We start from the raw sequence: 24862 nt of genomic DNA on the forward strand, positions 1-24862 counted from the left end.
CATATGATTTGATTAAAAATTGTAAAAATTATTTAAAATTATGAAATTGTCGATTAAATGACACTAATTCAAATTTTTTAAATAATTTTTTAATAATCATTTGCAATTTTTTTAATAATTTTTATAAATTTTAAAAAATGTTTTGTAATTTTTAATAACTTTTTTTAAAATTTTAAGTTATTTTCAACAATATTTAATAATTATTTGCAATATTTAATTTTTATAATTTTTAATTTTTTTAATAATTTAAATATTTTTTACAATTTTATATTTTTTAAAATATTTTTTATGATTTATAATAAAAATTTTACACTTTTTTGTTTGGCAACGCGGTCAACGCACAATCAATGTGATCAACGGCCACGTTATCATCCACATCAGCGATCTATGGGGACACGTGATGTGATGTGTTCTAATTGGTTGCTTTTCTTTAACACTGTTAGTGACATGGGCTAAAGTGTAAAGGAATTATAGTTTAGGTACTAAAATGGAGAAAAAATGTTTAAGTACTAATATGGAGAAATGGATATAGTTGAGGGTCAAAGAATGAATAAAGCCAAAAAAATTACATAAAGACTCATAAATAATATAAATTATAAAAAGACAAAACAGTAGTAATAAATGTATCCAACAAACTTTAGTGAACAAAGTTGAAAACCTTAAATGCATGATGATAAATGGCACACAAAATCGAGCTACCCCAACGTACGTACGTTCGGACCATTTATAATTTCTTTCCATTTCCGTTGTCAAATTCCAAAAAGAAATTCATCGGGAATTGGGTTTTGAGAGGAAGAAAAATGGAATCTACGAACAGTTTCAGATTGAGAAAGCAAGCTCTCAAACCGATTGAAACAGCAAGATCATCAGCAAGCCAAAGAGACGAAGAAGAAGTGAGTAAGAATAATGGGCAAAGAACATGCGAAGAAGAGCCATTGAGCCCGTCGTCTCGCCTGTATCACGAACCAAATTTCAACGTCTATGTTATAGCCATCATGGGGTGCAAGACGAGAATTTACCCAGACGTCGTCAAAGCCAACTTGGGCCATACTTTGCTTAGACACCCTCGTTTCTCTAGTTTGCAGGTACAATACAAACATAACACACTTCCTTCTTTAGGTGCTCTACTTTCCCTACCTGTGCTAATTGAAAATGCTAGGGCTTCATTCCTTTACCAGTTTAACATACCCTCGAGGTGTCTATTCTATTGGCATAAATCACCTCGGTTCAGTCGCATCTATGTTAAACCTATATATAGAAGTGATGAAAGTTATATTCTATTGGCATAAATCACCTCGGTTCAGCCGCATCTATGTTTGCAACGTCTACATAACTTAAGCTACCAACTTAAAGTCTTAAACCCGACAACTCCAAGACAAATATTCACTTGATTTTGGCACCAACGCAAGTCTATTCCAAAATTATATGGGTTAGTGTTTATTTTTCTTTATTATTATTTTAAATATTAGAATTATACGAAAAACAACCGTCACAACTAATTATTATATTCATGAAACACTAAAATTTTTTTAATGTAATAATAAGATAAATTACGGTCTTAAAAATATAAAAATAAGTTTGAAGCTTGGAGATAACATTGGTGGAAATGAAAACCACAAGCCTTGAACATAGATGATACAATGAACATGAAATTCCTAAAATATACTGCTTTTTCCACTTTGATCACTAAATTTTTTTTGTCCCACTTCAGTATTAGATATTTTTAAAGGCCATTCATATACTATCATGTATCATGTCACCGTGAGATCATCATCTAAAAAACCTTAAAAATCTTTAAAAATGGAAAAATAAAAAATTTATTAAAAATAAAAAAATATGAAATTAAAAAATATATACTAAATTAAAAAAAATTAATATTTTTAAAACTTTATAAATCTCCTTTATAATAGCTTCAACATTAGATCATTATCTTGACGATTATAAAATTGAATAATTTTTTTCAAATTGATTAAATAATAAAAATATGATTATTTCAATTAAATAATAATATGAATAATAAATAAAATTATTTTTCATTATTAAAAAAATCATTAAATATAAACTCTATTATTAAATCAGGATGCATTCCTTTCTTAAAAAAATAATTAAACTAGAGGATTACTTTAAGAATATATTTTAGTAGTGGATTTCATTTAAAAGATATTGTTTTCCTTTTAATTTACATTTTCAGTAAACTAATATATAAAGAAATGGCAGGTCGAGAACAATGGAGAGATGAGATGGGTTCCAACCGAAGTGGATCTGGAAAGGCATGTTATAGTTCCAGAGCTAGACCAAAACATGGACTCTCCAGACAAATTCCTTGAAGATTATGTCTACAACCTGAGCAAAACCACCATTGACAAATCCCAACCTCTCTGGGACCTTCATCTGCTCAACTTAAGAACTTCCCAATCCGAGGCGGTTGGTATTTTCAGGATTCATCACTCCCTTGGCGATGGCACTTCTCTGCTGTCTCTTCTACTCGCTTGCACTCGCCAAATGAATGATTCTAAGGCCTTGCCCACCATTCCCATCAGGAAGAAGAAAGACAAGAAGAGTGATCGTATAGGAATTTGGAGGATTCTGTTGAGGTTTTGGTTTGTTTTACAGGTGTTCTGGAATACCGTGGTTGATGTTTTCATGTTTATTGCCACGGCATTGTTCTTGACAGATACTCAGAATCCTCTAAAGGGTCTGCCGGGAAGTGAGTCTACTCCACGGCGGATTGTTTACAGGACAGTGAGCTTGGATGACATCAAGTTCGTGAAGAATGCGATGAACACTGTGAGTCGCTAAGGAAGAAATTCCATAAACTGCTTTCTTAATTATCATTGTCATTTATTTTAGAAGATTTTTATTAAAATCCTTTGAGCTTAATTTTGCAGACCATAAACGATGTTGCTTTTGGGATGACACAGGCTGGTTTGTCACGCTATATTAACAGAATATGTAGTGAGATTTCTATTTCTATACCTTTTACCAACATGTAATAATTTATATATGTGGGAAACAAGAAATTAAGATTGTATGATTCACTTTCTAATTACTTGCTAGGCGAAAACAAGAAAGATGGGGGAGCAACAGAAACGAATAACCTTCCAAAGAGTATTCGCCTCCGATCAAATCTGCTTGTCAACATAAGGCCAGCTCCAGGGATCCAGGTTAATACATATTTCTTTAAATTCCAGGCTTAATATGGTTTACACTACAGGTTGGGCCCCTGTTCTCCAAATCCACACTTATCTTAATAAAACATATTGTTTAATTCATGGCAGGCTTTAGCTGATATGATGGAGAAGGATGCTGAAGTAAAGTGGGGCAACTGGATTGGTTATGTTCTTCTCCCCTTTACCATTGCTGTAAGGGAAGATCCATTAGATTATGTTCGTAATGCTAAGGCCATCATCGACCGAAAGAAACGCTCCCTTGAAGCTTTTTGCACTTTCTATATTGCTGACTGGGCACTCAACCTTTTCGGCATCAAGGTATAATTGAATATATTTTAATTCATTATGCTTAAAGTGATATATGTTTTAATCTTGTAAAACACAGGCGGCAAGTGCACTGTCCCACAAAGTTATATCTCGCACAACAATGTGCTTCTCGAATATGGTTGGACCTGTGGAGGAAATTGGTTTTTGTGGTCATCCCATGGCTTTCCTTGCTCCAAGTTCTTATGGTCAACCTTATGTAAGCCTTCATTTGAGAATAACTAGCAGTAGCGATGTGTTTATTGTATATCCTACTGATTACTGAAAATTGCAGGCACTAATGATAAACTTCCAGAGTTACATCGACAAGATGACCATTGTTCTGTCAGTGGATGAAGGAACCATACCCAACCCTCACCAGCTATGTGATGATATCGTGGAATCACTCCAGATCATCAAGGACGCCGTAATGACTAGGGGACTTGCCTAGTTTAGAGAACCACCACGCATGATAAGAGGCTAAACATAATCCAACCTCAACTCTTCACCATAGACCGCTAAATTTTATGAACTTCAAGCATTAATGATATTTGTTAAGTAATGGTAGGATGAGAACTGTTGTCTCGTTGAGTCACGAGATTATTTAATTTTCAATATTACTGCATATTATTTTATTTTTTCTTGAAAGGATTGCTGCATATTAATGAAATTAATTAATAGGGTTCAGTTTGTATTTATAGTATGTAGCTAAGATTTTTTTTTCTTTTATGTTGTTTTAATTTTGAGAGTGGAGATAAAATTACATAATTTGAATTTATATTTACAAAAATTTTAAACTACTACTCCATATATATATAATACTTTATTTTTTATATTCATAATCTTAGAATCTTTTCCTTTTATCATTTTCATCGGTATCATTAGAAATAACAAGTAACTCACAACAGTAAATTAATTGTGAAAATATGAACAATAAAAGATAACATGCAAGTTTTATTTTACAAAAGGAATAGAAAACTTTTTAAAAGTACTATGTTTAATTTTACTATATTTTAATCTATGAAACTAAGTGGTTTTCTCACTGAGACCCACAACCTTAAAAATTTTCCTTTAAGACGTGTTAGACAAACCGATGATTAAGAAACAATTTCAGACTTTCTTAACTAATAAGTTTTTGGTAGATATATCTCAACCATTATCATAACAAATTTTAAAAATTTAGTTTCTTGTATCCTATGATATTTCATATTAATATGTTTAAATCGAACATAGAAAGTCAAATTCTTACCAAGATGAATAGCACTTTGAATATCACAAAGTAAGATATACTTATCTTGAGTAAAGTCGAGTTCCAACATAAATTTCTCCATCTAAAGCAACTTCTTTCACGCTGTGATTGGTAGTGGACAAAGCAACACATTTATGTAATCTAAATTGTCAAGCTACAGCTCTCCTTGGAAAAGTGATGAGGTAACCCAAAGTAGATTTTCTCGAGTCAATGTCTTCGACACTATTTTCAAAATTAGACTGGACCAGTCGATCAAGCCATGAATCGGTTAGGGCCCTGGTCTAGAATAAGGGGTTAGACCAGCTAACCGATAAGCCAATTGAACCAATCAATCGAACTAGTTAAATTGATAGGTCAGACCAGTTAAACTAGTTTTTCTCTATTTTTAATATTATTTTTTAATAATTTATTCAATTGAACTGGACAAACCGATTAAACTAATTTGACCGAAAACTAATAGCCTAACTAGTTCGACCATCAATCAAGTTTTGAAAACCTTAATCTTCTACCATATATGAATATATATAACCAACTAGAACAAGTTTCTCATTGTCGAAACAAAGTTTCAAGTTGGAGGTGCCTTGGAAATATATCTATAGCAACCCGTTTTTTTGTGGTGTCGAAAACAGTGGTTTCGGGACCACAATTTTAACTAGTGAGTTCGTAAATATTATTATTAAATATTTATGAGTTAAATATAGTGTTATTGTGAATTTTGATTTGAAAGACTTTATTAATTGGCCAGTTAGTCAAAGTATAAGTGGTTTGTACCGAAAGTTAGTGATTTTGGAAAATATAGTATCGGGACCTCGTTTTCATAAACCGACCTCGTAAATATTTTTATAAGATATTTATGGAGTTATTGTATAATTGGATTGAAGTTTGGTCCAGAAAATTTGATGATTTGATAGTTAATTAAGAAAAAAGGACTAAATCATAAAAAAACTACTAAAGTTAATTAGTATTGGTTGTTATTAGTTAAAAAGGGCTAAAAATGGTTAAATAGGAAGTATTTAAGTGTCAATTATCCACTTTTAGAGTTTGATGGACGGTAGGTAAATGGTTGGTTTGTAAATTATGCTAAGTATAATGTTAATTTAGTTTTATACTAAAAATAATAAAAGTTAAAAGAAACTTAAAACTAGCATCATCTTTATGTTCTCCACCTTCACCGAATTTTCAAACAAAAAGGAGGGGAAGCCATTGTTGTTCCATTGAAGCTTACTATTCTCTTGCATGTAAGTCTCCCGAGTATCTGTTTTTCGTAAATTTTATATTTTTGAGATTGTTACAACTAGGTCTAGTTAATTTGTACCTCCGTCTTCAAAGTTTTCATTGATGAAATTGGAAGCTTATGATGTTTAATAGCTTGATTATAAGCTTATATGTGTTCAATGACTAATTTGTAAAGTAATTTTTGGTTAGTTTTGAGTGTAGGGACTAAAATGTAATAATGTAAAGTTTGATATGAAATTTATGTATTTAGAGGGATATATAGGGATGGAATTGAAATTGGATTGTAAAATAAAGCTTGAATTTGAAAGATATTTCGATTTTAAGGAATAAATTGAATAAAATGCAAAACTTGAGGGATTATTCGATAGATGAAATTAAACTGTCATATAACTTTAGTATGTTGTTAAATGAGGGTTGTAATTGATAATTGAATTAAATTATGCTCTAGATCGAGATTTTCAACAATCAGAGGATATACGTGGAAAAAGGAAAAAATATTGAATAGTCTTTGACGCTTTATCTGTTGCTTTTTTTTGTCAGGTAAGTTCATATGAAACTTAATTTTTAAATTCATAACATAGTTTTAATATTCTGATTTGCTTTTTAGATCGAATTGTTAGGTATATATATTGTCTCCGTACCAAATGGATTAATTCGATAAGATTTGAAATGTAGGATAAATATGGGAAGATGCGTTACATCGAAAGGATGTAAATTTTTATACGAATAGATTAATTTGTAAGAAATGTTGATATATGAATTGATAGTTGGTTATGATTAATCGAATCATATTGGTGTGAATTTGACTAATTATTGAGATAGAGACTTAAATGAAAGATATTTATATGTGTATAGGATAATTAAACACTGTGTAGAGTATTGGACGATATTGAGATGAATTTGATACATGCTTTAGTTATTGGAAGTGTTGTGATAACATGAATGTACTGAATCTTGAATAGGTGCTCCTGACAGTACTTTTGTGCTCCTGATAGCATTACGGTGTTCCTAAAAGTACTTTCATACCCTTGATAGCACCACGGTGCTCCTAACAGTACTTTCCTACTCCTGTTAGCACTATGGTGCTCCTGATAGTACTTTCGTACTCTTGTTAGCACTACAGTGCTCCTGATAGCATATGCATGCTTCTATTTGCACTACGTTATCCCTTGTTGCATTATGGTTTCCTGATTGCACTTTTGTGCCCCTGATTGCACTTCAGTGTCACTGATTGCACTTTGTTCCCTTGATTTCTCTTTAGTGCCTCCGTAAGCATTTCGATGCCTTTTTGCATTTGTGGTGTTTTTGTTCAGCATTGAGGCGTTCCTTGGTGAAGTGTAATTACCTAGGTATCCGAATTAAATTACTAATGTTCATCAGGCTATTGATTAATAGAAAAAGGGAAAGATTTACCTTATTACCGTGGAATGCTATATCAGGTTAATGATAACATGCGTTCTAAATGGATGTGTACATTATGCGAATGGAATCATATTAATAGTTTTTTTTACGACTCCGTTGTACGATACTAGATCGACATAACAAGTAAATGTTGGATTGATACATGATTGGAATAATTGATGAACTCACCTTGATAATGTGAAACGTTGTAACAAGTAGTTGAGTTTAATTAATTATTTCAATATGTTTAATTATGAATTGTGGTAAGTTTACTATTTTAAATCTTATGAACTTACTAAGAATTTGAAATGCTTACTTTGTTCGTTTTCTGTCCTGTAGTTGACGTTTGCGAAATTTGGCGGATCAGATCACTCAATAGCTGATGGTCACTAAACTAACTATAAATACAACTAAGGCAAGTGCACCTATCGAACAATAGTATAGCTATGGTGAGTAGAGAATATCGTATCCACGAGGGCTAAAAGTACTAGTAATTATCGTCTTCTTATTATTTAGCCAACAAATTGGAGTGATTGTGTTCTAATCTAAAATTACTAAACTAATTTAACTAAGAATGCAATAGAGAGTGAAATAGGAAAATAATCAAAGATAACCAATGAGATAGACAATACCCAGGAAAGAATCAATCTAGACTTTACCTATTATTATGAATCTGAATTAAACGATTTATTCACTTGTTACTTCCTCCGTAGAAATCCCTAAATTATGTTAATATCTCTTTCGAAAGTAAGGACAATTGATTCTAGGTTGATTAATTGAAATCTCTTTCTAATTAAAACTCCTATAGTCGCATTAACTCGATTTATGGATTCCCCTGTTAGATTTGACTCTAATCTGGTAGATTTATGTCGTTCTATTTCTATGATTGTATTCAACTCCACTCAATTATGCTAGATCTACTATTAAACAATGGATTTTGCTCCACTGAATTAAACAAATTAAACATGAATTAATATCCCAGAAATATTAAAACAAGAAATAAGCATACATAATTGAGAACAAGGATCAAATATTTATCGTGTAAAACAAAAATTAAATAATAAGATTCTCATAGGTTTCATCTCCCTTAGGTATCTAGGGGATTAGTTTATAATCCTGAATAAAAACATCTCAAAGTCAGAAAAACAACAAGACATGAAAAAACTCAATAAAACTTCAAAAAAAATTAAAAGGAGATCTTCAATCTTGATGGAGATCCACTTCCGAGTTGGCTCCGATGGTGTTCTTCGAGTGTTTTCTTCGACCTTCTCTAATGGCTTCCTTCTCTATTCTTCTAATTGGTATTTATAGTCTTTAGAATGCTCAGAAAGCCTAAAAATTGGGCTTTTTCGCATATTTGGGAAGCAGAGTGTGAAATCGACACAGGCTGGCACATGGGCATGTGGCTAGCTCGTGTGGAAATGCCCAGCTCATGTGGATCCTGAAAACAGCTCTTTTTGTCTGATTTTGGCTATTTTTTTTGCTCATTTCACTCCCAAATGCTTTCCTAAGTATAGAAACATGAATTGAAAGGATTAGGAGCATCAAATTCACTAATTTGCATAATAAATCATCCAAAAATGCATTAAGAATGAGATTAAAATATGTTACTTTTATAGCTTATTAATAGCTCACACTATCCAACTTCTGTTTCGGAAGAGTTTTAATTGTTTCTAGACCAAATTATGTGGCATGTATATAGAGTTGGGCTTGTACTTATCTTGTCTTGAATGTTTATAAGTTTGGTATATTGATGATGATGATTTTGATGTTATGACAAGATGTATACAAATGTACAATTTAGTAACATGGTGAATGTGTTTTTGGTAAATGAATGACCCATGGTAATTTGATATGAAGGGCCTAGCCAAACAGTCATGTAACTTTTGATGAAATTTTACAATTTGATCCACATAATCTCAGTGAGTTACACGACCCGAGCACACAGTCTTGTGTCCCCTATTTTGCATGAATGCCCTTATAGTTTGAAAATGTTTCCATTTGATCCGTATTGTGTTTGAGTCAACTTAAGAGCTTTCATAAGCTCGATTAAGACTCGAATTTAATTGTATATCATAATATTTGAATGTTTATGACATGATCGATTATTTGAAGTATTTATTTATGATATAATTGATCTGTAATTTTGGAAATGTTGCAAATTAGTCCTAGTTAAATTCTAGGTTGATATTAGAGTATGCATAAGATAGTATAAGGCCCGACCAAAACTATATTTGGTGAATATGCATTGAATTTATTATGATTGTATGATCCATGTTTAAATTGAATGTTAATTAAGTAATCATGAGAAAATTCCATGTTTATTTAAAATAATCGATGTGAATTGAATGTGTTCTAGTTTGACTTTAATTGTAGCACTCAGTAGCTCAAATCTGGCGATCGGATTGAGTAAGAGGTGGTACAATATCATAATCCACTTCATCGCATTTCAATGTTCTTTGCTTAGATTAGAAACAAACCAATCAATTGTACCAATAGAATAGGCAAAGTTGAATCTCGTGCATACCATTACATACATCAAACTACCTACGATTGAAGAATAAGGAACTTTCTTCAGTCTTATTTAACACTCAATTTGAACTACATAACAATTGGCTTGCTCCCCATTTTAGCTTTATCAATATTAAACATTTGAATTACCTTTACAATGTACCTCTTTTATGATAAACAATAACTTCTTGGCCATTCAATGTACCTTTTCGATGTTCATATTATACATGGCTTGTTAGATTGACAATTTTGACTTGTATACTTGTATTTAATAGTTTTGTATTTGAAAATGGATGGTAAATATAAGGATTAATTATAAAAGTGGAACTAGATAAATTTCACAAAGTCCTTGATAAGAAGGAGACTATTTTTACAATTCGAATTTCACAACAACTCTCTTATCTGTGGGAAAGAGCTATGCGGCCAACCAATGAGAGAATTTACAAGAGGCTTGTCATGTTTGTAAATAAGGATTATCAGCTGATCATTCAAAGTTTAAATACAAGTTGGTAAGATAGTGTTATCCATGTTTAAATGTCACTTGTATTGCATATATAAAGAATGTTGACTTACATACTTTGGCATTAGTTGTGAGAGCTTTATTCTACCTATTTTGGGACATTTTTACTGAGTATTTTATCTTTGATATCCTAGGTTTTATTGGAGAGTTTCATTCACTTGCATCTGAGGATATTTTGCGAGAGTGAGTGTAAAAATTTTTGCATTAGTGAGCTACATTTACCTTATGTTATTGGGTAGTTAAGGCTTAAAACATTGGGAGTATTGTGAAAATTGTTTAATAAACTCGAAATAAGGCTCCGCAAAGATAAAATTTTTATCCGCACTGCATAAACAATATCTATCTCAATCTTTACTAAATTTTTATATTATACTATATTTAAAAATTATGTCAACTAAATGCTACAACATTACTTTTGAAACAAATTAAAACAATTGTAAACCAATGTACAATATGAATTCATTTTGTCATAAAGTTTAGTTTTAATAACTAATTATGGCAATGTTAACATTGGCTCAGCAAGCTTTCTCGACAACAATACTTCTTTTTTAAAAAAATTGTAAAATTGTCCATGGTGTTTAGAATAAATTATTGGATTCCAAACACTCAGTTTTTCCATTTCTAGGTTTTGTCCGGTAGGTTTAAATTTTATTATAATTTTTTAAAGAAATTTCTTATATTATATTTTTATAATTTTTTTAGTTTCAAGCAATAATATAGTAATTTTTGTCATATTTCAAAATTAGTTTTTTTTCTCCATGCAAATCACAGATTAGTTGTGTGTATTAAATAAAAAATATTATATTAAATTATTGAAATTAGGTATAAAATTTGTAACATTTTATAGAATTTATTATTGAAAAATTAAAAATAATATAAATATTTATTTTTTAGAAAGATGATAATCTAAATTATAACATAGGAATTTTAATATTTAAAATAAAATAAAATGATTTGATATTATTCTCAATTATGGTTTTTTTATGAAAATAAAGTAGAACATTACAAAATACTAGTAAAACACCAAAGAAGAGGTCTCATATAACTATAAACCCTCATCCCTACCAAAAGTCAGCTTGGTGATACTATCAGCTTCCATGTTTTCATCTCTAAGAACATATTCAATTGACCAAACTTCCTTATTAATGCAGAATTTGATCCTTTCGATAGGGATTCCTTGAAATTCCCAATGACTTCCATATTGTTTGTCTGCACAGTGTCATACTATCGAGTATGCCTCACAATTCAGCTTCAAAAACAAAACATTTCCCCAATTGCTATTGTAGCCAAGTATCTAATCTCCATTATGATTTCTCAATACGTCACCTACCACAGCGCAACCTATGTTGGTTTTAACAACTCCATCAGATCTTATGCGGATCCACCATTTTGTTTCCACCATATTTGCTCTTGAGGTATGTCTCACAGCAATGCCTCCCCTGTAAGCTGTAATGCATTGATTAGCCCAATTGTGCGAAACTTTGACAATCCCTTTTACACTCCATGGGACCCCATTAAAGGTGCAAATATTCCTGTTCTTCCATATCCGCCAACCAACTAGGCCAAAGAAACATGACCAATCAACATTCCTCCAAACTATGTTGAGCCGATTTTCCAAGTTAGGCTCAATCCAATCCTACAAATTACCTAAAAAGAAAAAAGTTAGTTTATGGGGAGGGATTATTCGGTTCCATACCTTCTTTGCTATATCACAATCCCTTAAAACATGTAATACGTCCTCTACTTCATGGCCACAAATTAGACATCTTGCGTCACTACCCACACCACGCCTTAGCCGTTCAACTTGAGTAAGCAATCACAGTTTAAGAGCCAGCCAAGAAAAACTCGCACCCTTTATGGTCCCTTAACCTTCCATGGCAAATTCCAAGCTTCTTCCCTAGGATTCCATGAACTCTCATTAATCTTATGATAAGCACTCTTAATAGAGAAACACCTTGAAGAGGTTCCCAACCAAGCAATTCTGCCAGACCCTATTATAGAATCTGGAGGAAGAATACTAGTAATTCGTCTAGTTAAATCTTTGGAAAGCCAAACCCGAAAAAGTTCTAGATTCCATGTTTCTTCATATGTAATCATCTCCCTTAAACAACAATCTGTGGAAATGTTAGCATTTTCTAGGATAAGGTTAATTAGTGGGTCGATCTCCGGAATCCAACTGTCCCTCCAACACATAATGGAATTGCCATCTCCAACTTACCAGTAAATGTTTTCTCTAAGGAAAGGCCAAACTTTAGATAAAGCTCTCTAGAGAAAGGAACAATTAATACGAACAATACTGAGGGGAATGACATTCATAATCCCATATTACACATAGCACACGAACCCACAAAGCCTCAAAACTCGACAGATTCAACTGTCGAAACCCAAGCCCTCCACAAGTCTTTGGCTGACACACCAAGTTCCAACTAACAAGTTTCATATTTTTGTTCCCTCTAGTCGAGCCCCATATAAATTGATGAACAACAATACTCTCAATTTCATCACATATACCTTGCGGTATTCTCAAGGACTGCATGAAGTAACTAGGTATTGTAAGAAGGATCGATTAAGCTAAGGTAACTTTGCCCACTAGAGATAATTGCCTCACATCCCACCTTTGTAACCTAGATTTAAAGTTTTCCACCATGAACTTCAGAAAGTTATTGGTAACCCTTTCATGAAAGATGCGAAACCCAAGCATGTCACACAGACGCCTTGCCAAATCGTCATCCAGTCTTTTGGGAAAAAAATATTCCTCTTGTGAGCATTCACCCGGTGCCCAGAAAAGACACAAAAGGTATCTGTCCTTGGTCAATATGGCTTGGTGTTCATTTGCTTTTCCAAAGATAAAAAGATCGTCAGCAAAAAAAAATGAAAAAGTGACGGGCCTAACCTGGATAATCGAATAGGAGGCTAGCTACCACAGTTTATAGAAGAATTAATACTTTGACTCAATCATTCCATGCAGAGAACAAAAGGATAATGAGACAGAGGACATCCCTGTCGGATGCCCCTTACTAGACTGAACTTTTGAGTCGGTACCACATTCTAGAGGATCTGCATAGTAAAGCTTATGATGGTAGACATAATTACATTATTGAAGAAATCTGGAATGGAAGTCGATTGGAGAGAGGCGTCAATGAATTTCCAATTAACCCTTTCATAAGTTTTCTATAAATCAATCTTAATAGCCATCCATTTTTTTGTGTTTGCTTCACATTGAGTGGATAACTTCTTGAGTCAACGTGATGTTGTTAGTGATATTCCTTCCAACAATAAAGCTAGCCTATTCTAGTTCAATAATTCTGGGAAAGACCACCTTAAATCTATTCGCAATAATCTTCATGAACAATTTGTAAAGAACTGAACAAAGACTTATTGGACAAAATTGAGTAAAGCTTTCAGGGTTATGAACCTTAGGAAAAAACACAAGCAAAGTATTATTAAGCTCTCTATCAATGACCTGCCCATCAAAAATTTTCTTTACCCAATCACAAATTACACCACCAATTAGCTCCCATTGACTTGGAAAAAAGAGTGCGTGATATCCATCACTTCCAGGCACTTTTAATGGAGCCATGTCAAATATGGCGGCCTTTATCTCTTCATTCAAAACTTTTTTTCTAAGGAATAATTCATCATTCTAATCAAGTTTAGGGAAAGAATTAGTAGGTAAAGTTTTCATGGAATCCGGAAGCTCACCATGCAATTTCTGAAAAAACCTAATTACCTTAGGCTGGAGCCTCTCATCCTCAAAAATCCAATCACCCTCCTCATTCTTCAAAGTAGAAATTTTGTTATAATTTATTCTTTGAATCGTACAGGAGTGAAAAAATTTAGTGTTTCGATCTCCAAATTGTAACCAATTATGGAGGACACATTCTGATTCCTCCCTTATCTGATTTTTCATATTACTTAAATGCACAGAGTCATAATTTTCTAAAGCTCTTTGAACATTAGATAATTTATGCATCAAATTTCTCTTGTGCATCACAATATAACCATACACAGAACGATTCCAATCTTTAATGTCATTAGTAAAGAAATTTAGAGAATTAGCCATGTTACCTTTAAAGCACCATTTCTCCTTAACAAAGGCCGAAAATTTAGGATGTTCAACCCAACCAGTGAAGAACCTAAACGGGCGGCCTTTAGGTAAGGTAACATTAGGCTTAAGAAAAAGCAACAGGGGTCTATGATCCAACTTAATTCTCGACAAATGAGTGACGAAGCAGTTCAAGAATGAACACAACCAAACATCATTACCAATTACCCTATCAAGTCTTTCAAACAGTCTACCTAACTGCCAAGTAAAAGGGTGGCCTCTAAACCCTATAACCTGAAAATTAAACATCTCAAGAAAATCATTAAAAAGATGACAACCTTTCCGAACTGTACGCCATCCTTTTTTGTCACTAAAAGAAAGTAAAGCATTAAAATTGCCAACAGCTAACCAATGGGTGTTACCTGTCAGAATAACAGTTGATAGATCTTTCCAAAGCTTCCTCTTTTTTTGTCTATATGGGCTTTCATACACAAAAGCAATGTGAACAGGCAAAACATAATTAACCTTAAGAACATGAATAGAAATGAATTGGGGATTACTACAAATAATTTCAACAAAAATTGAGTCTTTCCAACCAATCTAAATGCCTCCAAAGAATCCAATAGCCTCCACCCTATGAGAAAACTGAAAACACAAACTTGAAATAATTTTATCAACTTTGAAATCGCTTACCCTCATCTCCAACAAACTCACAACATCGAGATTATGCTCTCTATTTTATGCACAAAAAACTCTAGGAAAATTCAGACTAGCACAACCCTGGCAATTCTAAGAAAAACTATCAAATTCATATATAAAATAGATGAGAAAAGAAGCCACCTTACATCTTAGAGCCCCAAAACTCTAGTTTTTACATTTCTTCCGAAGCGTCAATGTGGGTGTTAATTAACTCAACTAAGGAACTCATAGAGTCAGACAACGGAACATCAGTAGTACAAGTCAATTTAAAACTATCTTTATGGTTTTGAATGGTCTGATTAAGCTTTCTACCGTTTCAACTTGTTCCACCTTTGTCGTTTAAATCCCGCGCTTTAAGAATAAACACTACCTTTCCAACCCCATCATCTCCTCCGATCCCCTAAACTTGACCTTTCTTAGAATTAGAATCTTTCTTAAAAACTACAGCCGAGTGCTTCCTAAGATCTAAAACATTTCCATCTAAAACCACCATCACTCATTCTGATTCTTCAAATGTGGGATTGAAATGAGTAATCATCATGTTAGGGTTATTTCAAGAATTGGAAAACTTTGAAGGGTCACTAAGTGAATTTTCTAATTTTTTATCAACCCCGAAATCGGCCACTGGCAATTTGGATACATTATGCTGCGAATGTGGCCCAGAATGAAAACCAACAGTCTTTTCACCTAGTTTTTCGGCCGAAGGTAACCCAGCAGAGGAAGGCCCAACCACAAATTTACTTGGCCTATTACGTTTGGTCTGCCACTTGGCTAACGTCTAAGCCAGTTACCCAACAGACCTCAAGCCCAGATCTGTTTCTTTTTGAGTTTTCGGCCCAAACTCGTTGACCCATTTAAACCGAATCTCCCCAAATTTGGACTTGCGACCTGCACCATTTGTGAGAGAACCAGGACCTCCTCCAACCTTGTTATGACCTATAATTTCCTTTATTTTCCTAAAATCCCCTTTAGGCCTGGAGCCCGCTTCAAAAAAAACCATTACCCAAATCATTATTGAGTCCCTCAAATTACCAACTATACCATTCTTAAAACCTTCCATGCTTTTCCCCGAAATTCGCGTAGCTATTTTTCCATTATCTTTTAATTTTTCACTTACACCCACCGAAATCCTCTCATCCCTTTCTTATTTCCTTAATTCCAAATTCTCTAATCCCTTCAATGCCGCAAATCTTGATCCCAAAAATTCATTTTCTGTATCTCCCTCCCTCTGATTTCTCAGATCCTTCAGTCGTTGTCGAGATTTTCGCTCCACCACCATCCACGGTCTGAACGTCGGCCCCTCACCCTCAGTCGTCGATTTCGGTAACTCTAAATTACCACTTATTTTTCCGGTCTCATTTCCTTTATCAGACACTGGCGATGGACACAACTCTTTTAGATGTCCATATTTTCCACACGAAAAGAAAATGGTAGGTAGAGCCTCATATTCAATCCGTTGTAGTTCTCCATTTACCAGCACTTGAGAAACCAAGGGTTTGTCAAGATCAACGAAGACGACCATTCTCGCAAATCGACCCCTGGTTTTGCTATTTTTATTGAAGTCAAATTTGACCACTTTATCCACCAACCCTCCAACTGTTTCCAAAATTCTTCTTTTATGCATAAATCTCGGGGGGGCCCGACAGCTTGATCCACACCAACACCATACTCGGGTAAGGTTTCTTGGGATTAAAAGATTTTGTCCAATGCTGAATAATGAGGTATTGGCCATATATGATCCAAGGTCCTTGCGAAAGGGCGACACACTAAAGTTTGGCCAGGTAGTGACCATTCTCAATATCCATCAAATGGAATGGTTTTGATGGGCGCCATAAACTACTGATTCGATTATACAAGGCGACATAACCAATATTTCAGCCTAACAGCTTCAAAACCACCATTGTTCCATATCCTTGAACAAGATCTGTTGTATGCGATCCGAAAACTCTATAATAGTTTTTTTGAACATCGCCTTCTAGGAATTCAAAATCTTCAGTACATTCGACTTCAGATGATCGAGATCCTTCTTCTTGTTCCGAAACCCCTATCCCAATTAACATCTGTCTCCATGAAACCTTTGGTTGCGAGTCCAAATCCACAACCATGTCAACATCCGCATCACCATCTCTCTCTCTTTAAATCTCACATTTTTGGTTTCCTGGTCTAAAGAAGAAGCCATATAATGAAATTAAGCATTGACACCCATAAACATCTATTAAGACAATGGAATTGTTCGCCCAAAGTTAACAATTATTAAGCCTTGACACCAAGCAAAATCAATGGGAATGTTTAAATTTAAAATTAATGTTATACTTGGTAATTTTTTTACACAGCATAGTCATAAGGAACTCATGTATATGATTATTCAAACGGAAATTTAGTGTTTGATTAAGTTAATTTTAAGCATTTAAATGCAAAATTATATTACTATTCAATTTTCATGCGACAAATAACAACATTTAAATTATGTCACATTAGATTATTTTTTAAAATTGCAACTTTATATTACTTATATATATAGTTATAAATATGATTTTGTTATAAAATAAAATTGAAAACAGTTGAGAAAAAAAATCATAAATATTTATGAATTTGGAGGAGGTGCCAAGAAAGAGTTAAATAGATATTTAACCCTTTTTCATTTATTTACTATAGTACATATTTGGTTCTAAAAAAACAAAACGAAGTACTCTACTTTATTGTTTGTAAAGGCTTAAATATAAATTTGAAAACAAATTAATTTATATGTATTTATACATATTTAAATAAATAAACTTTTTGTGCGTGAGCAAAAACTATTTTTTATAAAATAAAATAAATTTTGAGTTCAATTTCTTAGTAAAAATTTAGGAATAAACTATTTTGGATGGTTTGAAGATACAAGTGGCATGCATGTCAAACCACTTTAGTTTCTGTTATGCCATTCTAAAAATGTAAACCCATAATTTTTGGCATAGTCAACAATCAAAAGCAAGAGTCAAACTCATTAGGACATGGTGAGAATCAAAAGCTAGAGCCAAACTCATTACTGATTTTTGTCAAACTAGAAATCAAACAAGTTGGCTGTGGTCAAAGCAGGAACCTAGATTTTTGCTGATAATAAAAATGAAAGACAAGTTCCGATATTGCATGCAGGCCTTTGTTTACCTATAAACAGGGCTCCAACCCCCTACTGTTTTGCGTCGCAAGTTGCCTCCTCTCCTCCTTCATTTTAAACAAAAGATTAAAGGAAAGGTTGAAAAAAACGAAAAAAAGAAAAGGGTTGAATATTGGAACACAAAGATTTCCCTCTCCTTGATCTTGTGCTTTGCCAAATACCCTTTTTCTTGTCCAAATGGAATGGTCTGCAGCATCTGCTACTAAAGCATATCTTGAGACTCTCCAATTGGTAATTAAGCAACTTCTTCATTTTTTTCCTTTTTATAGTCATATTTGGAATGTTAATAGAAATATTTCGTTGATGCTTGTATTGAAGCAATGGTTAGCATGTAGCAATCACATGTTTTATTATTATTATTATTATTATTATTATTATTATTTGGATGTAATGATGTAACTTAGTTGTATTCCAACTAAGTTTGTTAGTGTAGTAGGTGGTGATTTATTTTAAGTGGATGTAATGATGTAACTTAGTTGTATTCCAACTAAGTTTGTTAGTGTAGTAGGTGGTGATTTATTTTAAGTGGATGTAATGATGAAACTTAGTTGTATTCCAACTAAGTTGTCAAGTTATAAGCTTGTATAAATAGGCTTTATGCCATTTTAAAAAAAATATGAATGAATTCAATCACGATTTCATCCATATACTCTCTATTTTAGCTTTGCTTAAAATTTATTTCATTTTTCTTCTTTGTTTCTGCCGCAAGTCTCGATTCTTGCTCGGCAAGCTTTTTGTTGAACCTTGCTATTTGTTGCACTTAGCTCCAACAATTGGTATCAAGAGCCTATTTCTTAAGGGATCTGTTATACAAATTCATGGCTTCATCAAGCTTTTCACCAGCTGCACCTCAAGTCTTCAATGGAGAAGGCTACCACATATGGGTGGTTAAAATGAAGACCTACCTACAAGCTTTCGATCTGTGGGAGGTAGTCAACTCAGATGTTGAACCAGAGCCACTTAGAGGCAATCCAACAGTAGCTCAAATCAGGCAGCATGCTGATGAGAGGACCAAGAGGCACAAAGCCATGTCTTGCATCCAGAACTCAGTGTCAGATGTGATTTTCACAAGGATTATGGCCTGTGAATCACCAAAACAAGCCTGGGACAAGTTGCAAGAGGAGTTTCAAGGGACAGAGAGGACAAGGCAGCAACAGTTGCTGAACTTAAGGAGAGATTTCGAGAATTTGAAGATGAAGGAAGAAGAAACTATCAAGCAGTACTCTGACAGGATTATGGCTGTGGTTAACAGCATTAGGCTCCTTGGAGAGCAGCTCAAGGAAGCTAGGATAGTGGAGAAGGTTATTGCAACTCTGCCCGAGAGGTATGAGGCAAAAATCTCATCTCTCGAGGACTCAAGGGACCTGTACACCATCTCCCTGACAGAGTTGATCAATGCTTTATATGCTCAAGAGAAAAGAAGAGCAAGCAGACTGGAGGAGCATCAAGAAGGTGCCTTTCAGGCAAGAACAAACACTGCCTACAAAGGCAAGAAGGCCTGGAGAGACAAGCCAAGGACTGATGTTGCAAGAAAAGAGGGTCAGACTTGCAAGCACTGCAGAAGGGCTGGTCATCCAAAAGAAAACTGCTGGTTCAATCCAGATGCTGTATGTCAGCATTGTAAAAAGAAGGGTCATGTTGAGAGAGTCTGCAAGAGCAAGGCCAAATCAAGGCAGAGTCAGTTTCAACAGATGAAAGCTGAGGCTCGAGTAGCTAAGGAGGATAGTGACCAAGAGGAGCAAGTCTTTGCTATGTTATGCTCAGCTGCTCAAGAAAGGTTCTCATATGGTTGGCTTCTAGACAGTGGATGCACCAACCACATGACACCTGATGCTGCAATCTTCAAGTCTTTAGACAGAAGCTGCAGAACTAAAGTCAAGATAGGAAATGGACATTTTATTCAAGCTGAAGGCAAGGGTGATGTGCTGATATGCACCCCCACAGGTGCCAAAGTGATTTCAAATGTGCTTTTGGTGCCTGAAATTGACAGAAACCTACTCAGCATAGCTCAGTTGCTGGAGAAAGGTTATTCTGTTGTGTTCAAAGACAACCAATGCCAAATCAATGATCCAAGTGGATCCAAGCTGATGGCAGTTCCTATGGCTAATAAGAGCTTTGTAGTTGACTGGACCAGGGAGTCAAACATTGCCTACACAGTTACATCAGATGAATCCAAGCTTTGGCATCAAAGACTGGGACATGCCAACTTCAGATCGATGGCTCGAATGGTCAGAGAGGACTTGGCTGAAAACTTCATCAACTCAGTGGATCATGATGATGTGTGTGAAGTGTGTCAGCTAGGAAAGCAGGCCAGACTCCCATTTCCCTCGAATCAAGCCTGGAGAGCCTCTGAAAAACTCCAACTGGTGCACACTGATGTGTGTGGCCCTATGAGGACTGAGTCATTAAGTGGAAACAGGTACTTCATACTGTTCATTGATGATTTTTCAAGATATTGCTGGCTTTACTTCCTAAAACAGAAATCAGAGGCGGCCTCAGTGTTTTGGAAGTTCAAGACTGCTGCTGAGACTGAAACAGGTTGCAAGCTGAAGTCCATAAGGTCTGATAATGGGACTGAGTACACCTCAGCTCAGTTCCAAGCCTTCTGTGATAAGGCAGGCATCAAACATCAACTTACCAACACATATACACCTCAGCAAAATGGTGTAAGTGAAAGGAAGAATAGGAGTTTGATGGATATGGCCAGGTGCTTGATGATTCAGAAGAATCTGCCTAAAGCACTATGGGCAGAGGCAGTTAACACTGCAAACTACATTCAAAATAGGCTTCCAACCAAGGCCTTGGATCAGAAGACTCCATTCGAAGCCTGGTTTGGATTCAAGCCATCACTGGCTCATCTGAAGGTCTTTGGATGCATCTGTTATGCTCATGTACCTGCTGTAAAAAGGGACAAATTGTCTGAAAGGGCTCGACCTGGTATTTTGGTGGGCTACAGCACTGTTAAGAAGGGCTATAGGATCTTGGATCCTTCAACAAAGAAAGTGTCAGTCAGTAGGGATGTGGTATTTGATGAAAAGTCATGTTGGAACTGGGAAAAACATGAACCTGGGGAAGTTTCAGAAGGACTTGCAGCAGATCAAGCTGAGCCAGATCAAAATGTTCCTGAAATGGACATTGATGATGAACCAGTTAGAGGAACAAGACCATTGACTGAGATTTATGAAAGAGCTCATGTAGCCATAGCTGAACCAAGCAATTTTGAAGAGGCTGAAGCTCAGCAAGAGTGGAAGCAGGCAATGGCTGAGGAGATTAGCATGATTGAGAAGAACCAGACCTGGGAATTAGTTGAAAGGCCAGTCAAAAGGAAAATAATTGGGGTGAAATGGGTGTACAAAGCCAAGCAAAATGCTGATGGTACCTTGAACAAACTGAAAGCAAGGCTAGTTGTCAAGGGGTTCAGTCAGAGGTATGGCCTGGACTACCTGGAGACCTTTGCACCAGTGGCCAGGCTAGACACCATCAGATTACTGATTGCCTTAGCAGCACAGCTCGAGTGGAAGATCCATCAACTCGATGTGAAATCAGCCTTTCTGAATGGTTTCTTAGATGAAGAGATCTATGTTGAACAACCACAAGGGTTTGAGATAGCTGGCAGAGAGCATATGGTCTACAAACTGAAGAAGGCCCTAAATGGCTTAAAACAGGCTCCAAGGGTCTGGTACAGCAGAATCGATGGCTACTTGACTAATTTGGGATTCGATCGAAGCAAGAGTGAGCCAACACTGTATGTCAAGAAGCAAGGGACACAAACACAGCTCATTGTATCCCTATATGTTGATGACCTGCTGGTGACAGGAGGAGATCGAGCAGTGCTGGTCGATTTCAAGACCAAGATGCAAGAAGTATTTGAAATGTCTGATCTAGGGGAAATGTCTTATTTCCTTGGAATGGAGGTGACTCAAGCACAAAATGTGATATTTCTAAGTCAGAGAAACTTTGCCACAAAGATTCTGACCAAGTTCTCCATGCAAAACAGTAAAGCAACTAAAACACCTGTTGCTGTTGGAGAAAAACTATCGAGCCAAGGTGATTTTGAGAAGGTTTGTGAAACAACCTACAGAAGTCTAGTTGGTTGTCTGTTATATTTAACTGCCACTAGACCAGACATAATGTATGCTGTAGGATTGCTCTCAAGGTTCTTGCATTGTTGCAATAAAAAGCATTTACAAGCTGCTAAGAGAGTGCTTAGATATGTCAAAGGCACTTTGAGCTATGGTTTAAAGTACAGCAAGGAAGGAAATCTGAAGCTGGTTGGCTACACTGATAGTGACTGGGCTGGCTCGATAGATGACATGAAAAGCACCTCAGGGTATGCTTTCAACCTTGGTTCAGCCATGTTTTGCTGGAGCTCGAAGAAGCAAAGTCTGGTGGCTCAATCTACTGCTGAAGCAGAATATGTGGCAGCTGCAAGTGCTGTCAACCAAGCCATTTGGCTAAGGAAAATCTTAGCTGATTTGAAAGTGCATCAAAAGGAAGCTACTGAGATCTTCTGTGACAACCAATCTTCAGTTGCAATTGCTAAAAATCCAGTGTTCCATGGAAGAACAAAGCATTTCAGCATCAAGTTGCATGTTGTTCGAGAAATGGAGCAAGCTCAGGAAGTGAAGCTGATCCATTGTAATTCTGAGGATCAACTTGCAGACATTTTGACTAAAGCCCTTAATGTCACAAGGTTCGAATGTCTAAGAAGGAAGCTAGGTGTTTGCTCCATGCAAACCAAGGAGGAGTATTGAAGCAATGGTTAGCATGTAGCAATCACATGTTTTATTATTATTATTATTATTATTATTATTATTATTATTATTTGGATGTAATGATGTAACTTAGTTGTATTCCAACTAAGTTTGTTAGTGTAGTAGGTGGTGATTTATTTTAAGTGGATGTAATGATGTAACTTAGTTGTATTCCAACTAAGTTTGTTAGTGTAGTAGGTGGTGATTTATTTTAAGTGGATGTAATGATGAAACTTAGTTGTATTCCAACTAAGTTGTCAAGTTGTAAGCTTGTATAAATAGGCTTTATGCCATTTTAAAAAAAATATGAATGAATTCAATCAAGATTTCATCCATATACTCTCTATTTTAGCTTTGCTTAAAATTTATTTCATTTTTCTTCTTTGTTTCTGCCGCAAGTCTCGATTCTTGCTCGGCAAGCTTTTTGTTGAACCTTGCTATTTGTTGCACTTAGCTCCAACAGCTTGGTGGATGATGAATGCAAAGTTTCTTATTTCCATTGCCTTGTTGGCTAGTTTTGGCAGAAAACCAGCTGATAAATAATGATCTGCAAAATCAACTAGGGAAAAGAAAATGCTTTCAAGTCTTTCTATTTAGAAATAATGATAAATAATGACGATCTGCTTTCGTTTTTTACAGTGTAAAACACGAGAGCCTAGAAGCAACGAGTTCATATCAGCTTTAGCAGCACGCATGAAATCTAAACTGATAGTGGAGGTTAAATCCAGTGTATCACCATCCACATTAGCATTAGCCACTGCTGCGAAGCATACTGGGGCCAAATTCGTCTGCATTCTACCAGAGGCAGCCCTTCCTGAAGTCAAAAGAGAAAGCAAAGATTTAGGTCTCACTGATGTTGTAGAATTCAAAACTTACAAAATTATGGAAAGATTGATTTTTCTCTAGTTGATTGCAAGAATGGTGACTACCCAAAGTTGCCAAATACGATAAAAGTTAACCCAAAAAGGGCAGTAGTAGTGGCTACCAACTTATCGGATGACAAACAAGGCTTGGGAGCTCACATCGTAGGAAAGAAGAATAAGGTTACAGTGAGGTCCATGAAGCATCCCATTGGGAAAGGAATGGAAATTACTACAATTGGAAAAACCAACACAAGTGAAAGGCATGATCAGGGTGGTGGAGGTCACTTTGGAACGTAAATTAAAAGGGGAATTCCGCTGAAGAATACTGCTACTGCTAAGAGCAAAGGGATTGTTAAAGTTGATGAGGAGAGTGGGGAGGAACATATCTTCAGGGTGCCAGGGTATAGTTAAATTCACCTTTTTTATCTACCAAAATAGTTTAATATATTACACTGCAGCTATAAGCTTCAAATCAAGTTTCTTTCTATATTGAAGCTGTAAATTTTGACTATTGATTTTGACCATCCATCACAATTATGAATTATCCCTTCCCACAGTCCCCAGAATATGTTTACTATATTGAAAAGCAAAGACTCACAATTTTCTGTCAAGTGCGTAACCTACTCTGGAAAATGAAGGTGTAAATTATCTTTTGCTATCTGTAGCATTAAAGATTTGAGAAATGAATTTTTGAATTGCATTTTGTCCAATCTATTTAAAAATCGGATAAATTAGTTTTTGTATATTAGATCAAAGAGTAAACTGATCATTTTGTTAAAAATTCTATCTACTCTTACGGTTAAAAACTGGTCATTATATGTCAGCAAAGGAACATGTAGCATGCCAATGTATTTGTCTAGTTATTCTGTCAAGCACGCCAAGTTTTAATAGTAGAAATTGATAATTTTTTAATAAAAAGGACAATTTGTTTTTTTATCTATCGTATAGGGATTA

At 34.8% G+C, this 24862-nt stretch overlaps 1 protein-coding gene and 1 pseudogene across 2 annotated transcripts; both read left to right on the top strand.

The window, feature by feature from the left end:
• The first annotated feature begins 683 nt into the window (after window positions 1-683).
• LOC107954491 (O-acyltransferase WSD1) lies at window positions 684-4171 on the top strand. 2 transcript variants are annotated; one of them, XM_041096740.1, is made up of 7 exons: window positions 684-1085; window positions 2218-2787; window positions 2889-2955; window positions 3058-3164; window positions 3279-3488; window positions 3556-3693; window positions 3769-4171. In XM_041096740.1, the coding sequence occupies exons 1-7, from the start codon at window positions 801-803 to the stop codon at window positions 3922-3924; spliced, it is 1533 nt and encodes a 510-aa protein (XP_040952674.1). In that variant the 5' UTR covers window positions 684-800; the 3' UTR covers window positions 3925-4171. The 2 variants fall into 2 exon arrangements, with proteins under 2 accessions (XP_040952674.1, XP_040952675.1); XM_041096741.1 differs by having other exon boundaries at window positions 2889-2952.
• Window positions 4172-5872: 1701 nt separating this feature from the next.
• LOC121219098 (uncharacterized) lies at window positions 5873-24603 on the top strand (annotated as a pseudogene).
• The last annotated feature ends 259 nt before the right edge of the window (window positions 24604-24862 follow it).

Source organism: Gossypium hirsutum, chromosome D07 (assembly GCF_007990345.1).
Source record: "Gossypium hirsutum isolate 1008001.06 chromosome D07, Gossypium_hirsutum_v2.1, whole genome shotgun sequence".
Lineage (NCBI taxonomy): Eukaryota > Viridiplantae > Streptophyta > Magnoliopsida > Malvales > Malvaceae > Gossypium > Gossypium hirsutum.